This window comes from Coenobita brevimanus, chromosome 17 (genome assembly GCF_032717465.1).
Source record: "Coenobita brevimanus isolate Jiangsu-jjx chromosome 17, ASM3271746v2, whole genome shotgun sequence".
NCBI lineage: Eukaryota > Metazoa > Arthropoda > Malacostraca > Decapoda > Coenobitidae > Coenobita > Coenobita brevimanus.
In genome coordinates this window covers 16,413,398-16,424,931 of record NC_136970.1, presented here as the reverse complement: position 1 = coordinate 16,424,931, position 11,534 = coordinate 16,413,398, and the positions used below count along the sequence as shown (strand labels likewise).

At 44.6% G+C, this 11,534-nt stretch overlaps 2 protein-coding genes across 2 annotated transcripts; both read right to left on the bottom strand.

The window, feature by feature from the left end:
- Positions 1–1,859: 1,859 nt before the first annotated feature.
- LOC145391123 (uncharacterized) lies at positions 1,860–3,194 on the bottom strand. Its single transcript, XM_080265808.1, has one exon. The coding sequence runs from the start codon at positions 3,192–3,194 to the stop codon at positions 1,860–1,862; it is 1,335 nt and encodes a 444-aa protein (XP_080121934.1).
- Positions 3,195–3,289: 95 nt separating this feature from the next.
- On the bottom strand, positions 3,290–4,111 carry LOC145391122 (uncharacterized). The gene has a single exon (XM_080265806.1). It carries the CDS (start codon positions 4,109–4,111, stop codon positions 3,290–3,292), a length of 822 nt encoding a protein of 273 aa, XP_080121932.1.
- Positions 4,112–11,534: the final 7,423 nt, after the last annotated feature.

Sequence of the window (11,534 nt, the reverse complement as noted above, 5' to 3'; positions counted from 1 at the left end):
TTACGGTTTCTATCCTGTAATAAAGTCTGGGCACAGGCAAGGGAAGGAGGAAGACAACCTCTTCGACTGCTGGTTTTATTCTCACTAACTCGTCAATAAACAGCCAACCCTTTCATCAGGTCGGTTTGATAACTGACAGATTCGAACACAAAGTTCGACACAGGATGAATTCTTTTCTTAAATATACATAAAATGGGAAAAAGGGCAAATGGCATTATTACCACCTCTATGATCAGCACCAACTTAACAGACATAGCATGACATAGACATAGCGTGACATAGACATAGCATGACATAGACATAGCATGACATAGACATAGCTTGACAGACATAGCATGACATGGACATAGCATGACATAGACATAGCATGACAAGACATAACACTCCCCCCTGATCTTCTAAAGATCACTATATTGGAACGGCCGTACTGGACGGCGCTCCCTAGAACCTCGACGGGGCAGTGGTCTCCCTGGACTATCTACTTCGTCTTCACTTGACGTATCACTTGACGTAGACTCATTCGAAGGACCTCTCACATCGATTAGCAAATCATCTTCTGTTTCTGATTCAGAGCTTTCTTCAGCTAGTGAATCCTCTGGGGCAGTAGACAGCGATGTTGCCAGCCTTAGGTCACGCACATGACGAGGCATACCATCCACCTCGACGTTCTGGGCAGATACAACTCGCGTTACTGTGCCCTCTGTGCTTCGAGAATCGCAGCGTCTGCTGGGATGCCGGATCCATACACGATCACCGACGCTGAAGCGATGTTGTTCTTCCACCGGCTGATCTTGCAGAGTTACTCCGTCGATACCCAGCAGTCTGACCTCGTATCTAAATATCTGGTTGGCAGGGGCAGATGAGGCATCATCACCTCGTGGCATAACATTGTAGCGATACACTGCTTCAGCTACGGAATAGCCTTTCCATGCCAGTATAGTTTTCACGGTTCGATGATTTCTCTCTGATATTCCATTACCAGATGGAGCGTTGGCACACCGATACCTGATGACCATACCCCAACGCCTGGCGAACTCTTTGATCGTTGAGCTACGGAAGCTGGCAGCATTGTCAGTTAATAGCTCCTTAGGTGCTCCACGTTCATAAAACACAGACTCTAGCTGTTCAACAACACTGATGACATCTTGCCGCCTGAGTCTTTTCCAGATGGCATAACGTGTTGGCCCGCAGTCGATGAGCGTCAGATAGTGCTGGTTTCTGACATGACAGACGTCCATGCTAACTCTGCTCCAGATCTCTGAAACCCCCAACTCCCCTTTCTTCCACTTCTCTGGTGCCGGATCAAAGGATTGACATTCTTGACAACTCTGAAGAACACTGCGAACCTGCTGCCTCTGAACCGTAGAATAGAGCCTTCTGCAGAAGTACAGTGTACGCTTGATGCCGGGATGCCCTCTGGTTTCATGAATGTTAATGATGTCCCTGTCTGAAACACTGGCAACAGCTGCACAGCTTGTCTGCCCGTTTGCTAGTGTCATCCACCTCTTCGGTACTCGTGTTAGCGCATCTGCTTTGTTTTCAGTAGAAGACACAAACTTTACTTCCAGACACAGATTATACTCGACGTTGATAGATTTAAAAGTCTCTAGGCGCCTACGGATCAACATTTCACTGGAAGCTCTAGTCTTCAAACGAGATTTTCCTGAGAGAGCATCCGTGATCCAGTGGAACACAGTTCTTGAGTCAATCATAAGAGTCAGCTGTTTCATCTTCCAGGAGATTGCAAGATTTATCCCCTTAATAACAGCGTCCAGCTCCGCAAGATTAATGTGAGAGCACTCGTCCCGTCGTAACCAACACGAGTCTTCAATAACTTCACCTTTCACCTCCAACACAGCTCACAATGCGAGTGAACTTGCATCTACCCATAGTATAGCTTCGTCTCCCGCCACATCCCATCGTCCTCGGGCCGGGTCTGAGTTCTTCACCCGCTCCAACGTGTCCGCAAGCATCGAGTGCAAACTGAGGTCATTAATCTCGTCGTCCCACGTAGTCGTGACCTCATTGGCCTGTCTTTTAATGTACGACGCCACCACTCGCAACCAGCCACAAACAGGAAGGTGACTCGTTAGCTGCCCGCAGAGTGAAAACACTGTCTGCCTAGTCAGCTTTTCAGGTAGCTTGCCAACGCCGTTATCACGCTTCCAGACGAGACAATCGTGCTCCCCCCAGACTCTAATGCCCAGCACACGAGCTCCTTCAGACACAATCTCGGGAGGTTTGCAGAGCAGGCCGTGACGACTAAGGTGACATTCCACTTCTGCTGCACTCGCCACACTTTCGTCCACCAGAATATCGTCCGGGTATGGTGAAGTGGCGCGGTTTATCTTCTCGTCCATGCTCAACACACGACTCAGGACCTCCTTCAATACTAATGGTGCAATGTTCAGTCCAAAGTCCAGTCTAGTCAAACAGTAATGTCTCCCACGGAACACCACTGTCTGGGACGACCATAGCGATCTGTGAACATGTATCTGTAGGTAAGCCTTGCGCAAGTCAATGAGAGCGACCCTCTGTCCACGCCTGCGCCACTCCCGTATCTTCTCAGTGCAGACGTCCGCTTCAGCTGTGTGCAAATTAAGATGGGCATTCAACTCACGAAAATCAAGGACAGGGCGTACTTTTTTCTTGTTTTGCTGCACGACAGCCATCAGAGGGATAGTTCCTTTCACAGGGCCATGTATACTCTCATTGTATGGAACCAGCCATCCATCCTTAATCCATTCACACAGTTCATTTTCATATTCTTTTCGAGCTTCATTCGGCACCCTGTATTCAGAGACAGTATTCAGTAGTCGTGGAGGCTCTGAGTTATCACGCCAGTTCCACAACACTGTCCACTTTTTAGCTGCACTGTCATATGTTACTTCAAAATCCCTCTCGACAATATTTCGTTGTATGGTAGGTACTGTCACGGCTGAAGCCTGCACTTCCTCAATACCAAATCGCACTTTGTCCGGTGAATGCACTGTCACTCCCTGCAGGGCTTCAACACCGTTCATGCCCAGAATAAAGTCAAAATTAAGCGGCTTGGAAGGCACTACAATCACATTCACAGACACGGACACTCCTGACAGTAGCTGGACTGTTACCACACCTGTTCCCATACACATATAAAGCTCACCGCTTACTGTCCTCACACTGATATTTCCTTTGGTCCAGCGAGAGCACATGGAAACGTGTGCAATACTCTGAGTACAGCCGGTGTCTACCAGGGCATCACAGTTCTTTCCATCAACAACCAAGTGAGTCACTGGTAAAGCGCCTCTCACTGACGGTCTGGAGAGGAGGCTGGCGCTGGTCCCACCTCTCCTGATCCATTTCCCGAAGGACATGAGGTAGCGATGTGGCCTCGTCCCCCGCATCTGAAGCAGCGCACATTACCTCGCCCACCTCTACCTCTGCGCACACTACGTCCAGCCTGGCAGTCACGAGCGTAGTGGTTCGGCTGGTTACAGGAATGGCAGCGCACACCACCAACACCAACTAATGCAGGAGCCACTGTGTGCTGTCTGGAGCCGGCTGGTTGTGCTGATGCCCCATCATCGAGGTAATTATCCGCTAGAACAGCTCGAGCACGGTTCAGAAGTTGGTTAATATCCATAGTTTCCATGCGTGAACCAGCTCTCAGAATGTGGCGAACAGCTTCTGGAAGACCAGCTAAAAAAGCACAACATAGACCGGCGTCAGTCATTCCTCCAAATCGTGTAGCCAGGTGGCGCAGGTCAGCCAAGTACACGTCAACAGACTCGCCATCACGCAGCCTACGGTCCACAAACTGCTCATAGGCAACAAACTTGTCTGCAGCAAATGCCGAGGTGAGTGCATCCTTTATGGTGTCGAAGTTCCCCTTGTCTACGCTGCTGAGCTGCTGATAAACAGAGAAAGCCCCGCCTGTGAGTCGCAGTGGCACAATGATGTGTAGATCAGAGATCCCTTGTAGCCGACAAACCAGCTCCAGCTTTTCGATCCACTCTACCACCGAGTGCGAAGTACCGTCAAATTCCGGGATCAGACTAAGTTCCGTCGTAAGGCTGTCTCCTCGGGCTGAGGTTGACGATGCCGGTTTGCCACTATCACTTCCGTCCATCATAAGTTGCGAGAGAATGCCTAGATAGCTTGTAATAAAGTCTGGGCACAGGCAAGGGAAGGAGGAAGACAACCTCTTCGACTGCTGGTTTTATTCTCACTAACTCGTCAATAAACAGCCAACCCTTTCATCAGGTCAGTTTTATAACTGACAGATTCGAACACAAAGTTCGACACAGGATGAATTCTTTTCTTAAATATACATAAAATGGGAAAAAGGGCAAATGGCATTATTACCACCTCTAAGATCAGCACCAACTTAACAGACATAGCATGACATAGACATAGCATGACATAGACATAGCATGACAGACATAGCATGACATAGACATAGCATGACATAGACATAGCATGACAAGACATAACATATCCTTCTATCTGTGCCTTCATCTCTAGCTTCCTCTCTGGTCGTTCTATAGCTGCTGCTGTAGAATGCCATCGTTCTTCTCCTAGATCTGTCAACAGTGGTGTTCCTCAGGGCTCCATCCTATCACCTATTGCTCCAGTAAGACCGGCAGACCCTCCCGAGGAATGATGACCATGACACTTACGAGTTGCTGATTGGGAGGCCCTCAGGCACTGCTTTTTGAATTTTCCATGGAATGATTATTGCTTTTATGTCGGAGAGCAATCTGAGTGTGCTTAGTGCATTACGGAGGTTATTCTCTCGGGCATGGAAGTGTACATCCCTTTCTCATATCTAGTGACTCATGAAAAAAAAACAAAAAATGGTTTAATCGCGTTTGTACTAATGCTGTACACAACAAGGAGAAAGCCAACCAAAGGTTCGGCAGTCAGCCCATCTCTGCACCAAGTCGTGCTAGTTCTGTTCTTCACTCTGTAAAAGATAATTTCTTTCGTACTAAATCCTCTGAACTCTCCAACTAAAATTCTTCTAGCTCCTTGCCAAAAACCTTTTTAACAACTTTACCTCATCATCCGTCCCTCCTCTTTTCCACTCTGATGGCTCTGTAGCTATTCCTTCTACTGATAAAGTGGAACTCTTAGCTCAGACTTTTATCCAGTTCCACCTAAAACGATGATGGTGCTGTTCCTTGATCACCTTCCCCCCCTGACTTTCTCATGGCTGGCATTAAATTTCTTCAGTTCATATTTTCTGCCATTACTAGCCTCAATACTAATGAGGCATTTGGTCCTGAATGGGTCTCTCCTGTTGTCCTCAAGAACTGTGCTTCTGTGCTTACATCCTGCATAGGAAAACTCACCTTTGTCTGTCAACTTGTCCCTTTCCCTCTTGCTGAAAGTTTGCTCTCATTCAGCCGGTCCCAAAGAACGATGACCATTCCCAGCCCTGTAACTATTGCCTAATAGGTTTAACATTCTGTATTTCATAAGATTTTGAGTCTATTCTTAACAACAAATATTAAACTACCGTTCCTGTCACAATCTTCTTTCCAATCGTCTTTATGGGTTCCACCAGGGACATTCTACTGGTGATTGTCTCACCTACCTTTCAGATTCCTGGTCATCCTCCTTCCGGGACTTTGGCAAAAGCTTTGCCATTGCACTTGACATCTCAAAACGCTCTCGACTGAGTCTGGCATAAATATTTAATTTCCAAACTGCCCTCATACGGCTTCTACTGTTCTATGTGTGCCTCCATCTCTAGCTTCTTTTCTGGTCATTCTATAGCTGCTGTTGTAGACAGTCACCATTTTCCTAGAGCTATCAATAGTGGTGTTCTTCAGGGCTCTGTCCTATCACCAATTCTTTTCCTTCAATTCATTAGTTACCTTGTAAGCTGTATATCTAACCCTATCCACTCATGCGCTGATGACGCCACCCTTCACCCTTCCATTTGGTGCCCACGGTGTCCAGCTACAAATAAGGGATGACTCAATGGCAAACATAATGTCTGACTTGCTTGATATCCATGATTAGCGGAAAAGTAATCTGATTCTTTATAATTTTAACTATATGCAACTCAATCTTGCATCTTCTGTAAACATACCTGGAGTTTCATTCTTTCGGAATTTATATTGGAAAGGTCATATTCCCTTGCTTGTTAAATCTGCTTCCAAGAGATTAGGTGTGCTAAGCTGACTCCATGCCTTCTTCACACCTGCACAGTTGTTGACATTATACAAGGGTTTTATTCAACCCTGTGTTGAGTACAACTATCATGTGTGGGGTGGCTCCCCACATACAGATCTTCTCAACAAGGATGAACCAAAGGCTTTTAGTCTCATTAATTCTCTTGCTCTTGCTGGCCCCCTTCAACCTCTTTCTTTTCGCCGTACTTTTGCATCTTTATCTCTTTTGTATCGCTACTTTAATGATTACTTCTCTTTTGAAAGGTCTCTTTGCACCCCTTCATTATTACAGCGGGTGCATAGCATCCATCTAGCAACAAACTCTCATCTCATTTCTATCCAACTCTCTAATGCATGAGTTAAACTTTACTCCCAATACTTCATTTATGCAACAGGTCAGCTCTGGAAATGTCTCCCTTTGTCTGTATTTCCTACTGCCTATGATTTCCAGTCTTTCAAGTGCAGCGTGTCCATGCATTTCGAAATGAACGGATGTTTATTATGACTCTCCATTTTCTTTTCTTTTTTTTCTTGGAGGGAACAACTTTACGGGCTCCTGGCCTTTGGTTCATTCTTTCTTACATAAAAAGGTCTCTCTCTCTCTCTCTCTCTCTCTCTCTCTCTCCCTAAACAGCTATATAAGGAACAAAACTTAAGAGGAACAACCTTAGCATCTCTGATCAAACCTTTACCAGGTATCTCAAAGGCTTTCGATCGAGTCTGGCATAAGTCTTTAATTTCCAAACTGCCCTCTTACGGTTTCTATCCTTCTATCTGTGCCTTCATCGCTAGCTTCCTTTCTGGTCGTTCTATAGCCGTTGTTGTAAACGGCCATCGTCCCACTCCTAGATCTATTAACAGTGGTGTTCCTCAGGGCTCTGTCCTATCACCAACTCTCTTCCTTTCATTCATCAATGACCTTCTAAGCTGTACATCTAACCCTATCCACTCATACGCTGATGACTCCACCCTTCACCTTTCCATTCGGTTTCCGCAACATCCACCTCAGCAGTTACTTCAGCAAACAAGGGATGAGGCTATGGCGCTCCTGACGTCTGACTTGGCTCGTATCTTTGACTGGGGTAAAAATAATCTGGTTGTTTTTAATGCATCAAAAACTCAGTTTTTACACAAATCAACCCGACAAAATCTTCCGCAGATATACTCATTAAAGTTTAATAATTTTCAGCTTAATCCTGCATCATCCTTGAATATGCTTGGGGTTTCATTTACTCGGGACTTATCTTGGAAAGATCATATTACATCTCTTGTAAAATCTGCTTCCAAGAGATTGGGTGTGCTAAGCCGACTCCGTTCTTTCTTTACCCCTGCTCAATTGTTGACTCAATACAGGGGTTTTATCCGCCCCTGTGTGGAGTACAACTCTCATGTGTGGGGAGACTCCCCACATACAGCTCTTCTCAATAGGATGGGGTCAAAGGCCTTTCGTCTCATTAACTTTCCTCCTCTTACTGACTCCCATCAACCTCTGTCTCTTCGCCGCACTGTTGCATCTTTGTCTCTTTTCTATCGCTACTTCAATGGTCACTGCTCCTCTGAACTGTCTGCATGCATTCCTCTACCTCTACGACGGACGCGTAGCACCCATCTAGCAGCAAACTCTCATCCCTTTTCTCTCCAGCTCTCTAAAGCAAGAGTTAACTGTTACTCCCAGTCCTTCATTTATGCAACAGGTCAACTCTGGAACTGTCTCCTTCTGTCTGTACTTCCTGCTTCCTATGATCTCCAGTCTTGTAAGCATCTCAAAATGATGGGAACTTGATTTGGCTCTCTCTTGTACTTTGTTTTTCTCTTGGAAAGAACAATTTTGCGGGCTCTCGGCCTTTGGATCCTTCTTCCTCACATAAAAATAAAATTCATTGGTAATATCTGACATGAACATAAACATCGCTTACTTTACATCTGTCCTTTTCTCGTAATAATATTTGAGAGAGAGAGAGAGAGAGAAAGAGAGAGGAGAGGAGTAATCAACCGTAGCAGTTTCGAAAAAGTGGCCTTTGAAATAATCACAATTTCTATCTAACGAGACAGACACACCAGACAGTCAGCGAAAGAATAAAAAACAAACTCCAGGGCAACTAGAATTTGGAAGACAAGGCTTTGAATACTGTGACTAGAGAATAAGAGGTAATGTTCCTCTGGGCATTCTTTGTTGGTGTGGTGTGTGATGTTTAATAATTGAGAACTATGCGAGAGTAGCACTGTATGTTTTATTTTATCTTTTCTAGTGACGTAAAGGATAGGTGCAAATCAAAGAATGAAGAATCGCTTAACTTAATTTTCAGTGTAACAGTTTGTGTATAATATATTAGCATGGCTTAAGTACTGGATTGCTGTATGGTTTACCACGTTTTTCTTTTTTCTTTTTTTTTTTAATTAAAATTTTCCAATGGTTACTTACATTGAAATGTTTACCATGAATATTAGGAATTGTTTGTTCATAACTGATTTATATTAATGTATGATTAATAAGATTTACGGTGTTTTTCTTATTCAATGCATAAATATCTGATTCTCTTCATAAACAATTTCTATAGAGCCAAAGGCCATGCAGCAAGTAGCGGAAACTGTTCTGGACGTAACTCTAGATAGTATCATTATCAGCCACATGTCCAGCCTGACCAGTAATAAAGAAGGTGAGGAGGGGCAGCATCAGTCTGGCCAATAACTAATTGTCTTACTCAAGACATTAATGCAGGAGACAGTGATGAGGAGGGAGGGGTAGCACCAGTTTGGTCAGTAATTATCCTCAAGAGATCAATACAGGAGGCAGTGATGAGGAGAGGAGGGCAGCAAAAACACCATTCCACAACTTGCATTATGGATGAACGCTGACCCTTTCATGTCTCACCCTGCTGGTCCTGTAATGGCTCTACTCCAGTGACATTCACTCGCTTGGTGGTGGTGGTGTGCACAACAGATCTCACGGTGGAGAAATCAATCCCTAACTATTACAAGGAAAATATAGAGACTGTGTTCCTTGCTAAAACTGGTTCATCTGCACTTCCATGCGACACACCAACAAGATATATACCCAATCATTCCAACGAAATTATTTTAATTTTACGCTTGTTACATCCAGACGAATATGTTCGATTTAGGAAAGACATATACTGCTCAAGGAGCTTATGCTCCCTGTATCTAACCTGTCCATTGTGAAAAGTTTCCCCAAAGTTAATAAAACCGTCTGGAACATAAACACGTCGTCGTAGTTGAAGGATTAAGGTTCTCGACAACACCGTAACACAAACCTTAAGAGATGTTCCTTGGCGCATGTGAGGACACAGGTGGTTATTACGAGCCATTAAACTACACATAACACAAGTGCTAAGTGATGTTTTCGCGGTATATCACAGCACACACATGGGTATAAGACTTAACACTAGTGCTATGATATTTCCATTGCTTAACACAGAACATAGCTGGGTATAACAAGACATAACATTAATGCTGTACGCGGGTGGATATAACAAGACATAACATTAGTGTTGTACACAGGTACTGTATATACATATAACAAGGCATAACACTAGCGTTGTGCACCGATGGATATTACAAGACATAACAATAGTGAAGCACACAGGTGAATATAACAAGACTTAACATTATTGCTATGGTGTCCCGTGGCATATCACAGCACACAGGTGGGTATAACAAGACATAACTCTGGTGCAAAATGATGTTTCCGTGGCATAACACAAAAAACAGATGGATATAACGACATATCAATCTACACATAACACTAGTAAATAATACACCACTCAGGCGGGCATATGACAAGACATCACTACACATAACTAGTTCATGACATAATACACGTATGAAAATATAGAATAAAACTATACATAACACTTGTATATAACACAGAACATTGGTGGGTATATAACACATAACTCTACATAACACTAGCACATAAGAAGGTACACAGGTGGATATAACATCAAACTACACATAACATTAGTACATAACACAGTACATAGGCTCACTCTCTCTCTCCCTCCTTCTCTCTCTCTCTTTCTAAACTCCACCCTGTAGGCCTCACCCCTCACCCCTGCCACTCCAACTCACCCACACCCTCACCCCTGTCACTTTAACTTACCCTCTCCCTCACCCTCACCCCAGCCACTGAGCACTTCAATTTACCCTCTCTCTCACCCTCGCCCTTGCCACTCAACACATTAACTCACTCTCTCCTTCACCCTCACTCCTGCCACTCAACACAGCTCACTCTCTCTCCCGCCCTCACCCCTGCCACTCAACACTTCAACTCTCCCTCTCCCCTCCTCTTACTGGCTCCCTTAAATCTGTCTCTCCGCTTCATCGTTTCATCTTTATCTCTTTTCTATCGCTACTTCAAAGGTCACTGCTCCTTTGAACTGTCTGTTGGTTTCCCTCCACCACTATGGCGGGCACGTAACATCAGTTCAGCAACAAACCTTCATCCCTTTTCTGTCCAACTCACTAATGCAAGAGTTAACCGCTACTCCAGGTCCTTCATGTATGCAACAAGTCAACTGTGGAACTCTCTCCTTCTGTCTGTTTTTCTTACTGCCTACGATCTCCAGTCTTTCAAACGCAGTGTGTCCAGGCATCTCGAAGTGAATGGATCTTGAATTTGGCTCTCTGTTATCTTGTTTTTGTTTTTTCTTGGAGTCAGCAAATTGCAGCCCACTGGCCTTTGGCTTCTTCTTAGCATTAAGAATTAAAACAATGATGGATCTGGATTTGGCAGATTATAGCGATTGAAAATTACCGCAAGGATTGATTGGGATTAGGTATCTGCTCTGATGGTGTTTAGAAGGATGGGCGGAGGGACTGAATGTGATTAGGTCTGTGTGGTCCAGAGCACATGTACTCGCATGTATTTGAATGTGAAAAGTTTGAGAGAGAGAGAGAGAGAGAGAGAGAGAGAGAGAGAGAGAGAGAGAGAGAGAGAGAGATTTCATAATCAGAGTTTTATTTGCGCTCTGCATCAGAACAGTTCGTTGACCCGTTATGCTATTCACTGTCTCAGGTAATGGCGGTCGGTGGACGTTCGGTATTTATCACAGGGGGTAAGTTACTCATGTTTTACGGTGTGCAGAGATAATTAATTGCTGATGTCCTCTTTCTTTTTCATCCCCTCTCCCTCTCCCCGTGTTCCCTCCTTTAGCATCTGGTGTTGGTAGTCCGATAGTCTGGTGTTTATGCTTGTAAAAAATATTATCATTAATGTGGTCTTTGTTGTCTCCATTATCATCATCACCATCTTCCATTCCGACCGTCGTCATTCAAACTTTGCATCACATGTAAAGGCAACCGTCAAGCCTCATTCATGACATAGGGTTGAGGACAGAATCAGTATCCAAG

Coding starts and splice junctions, on each gene's coding strand:
- LOC145391123 (XM_080265808.1), bottom strand. CDS start 3,194: ATGTGCTCTCGCTGGACCAAAGGAAATATCAGTGTGAGGACAGTAAGC.
- LOC145391122 (XM_080265806.1), bottom strand. CDS start 4,111: ATGGACGGAAGTGATAGTGGCAAACCGGCATCGTCAACCTCAGCCCGA.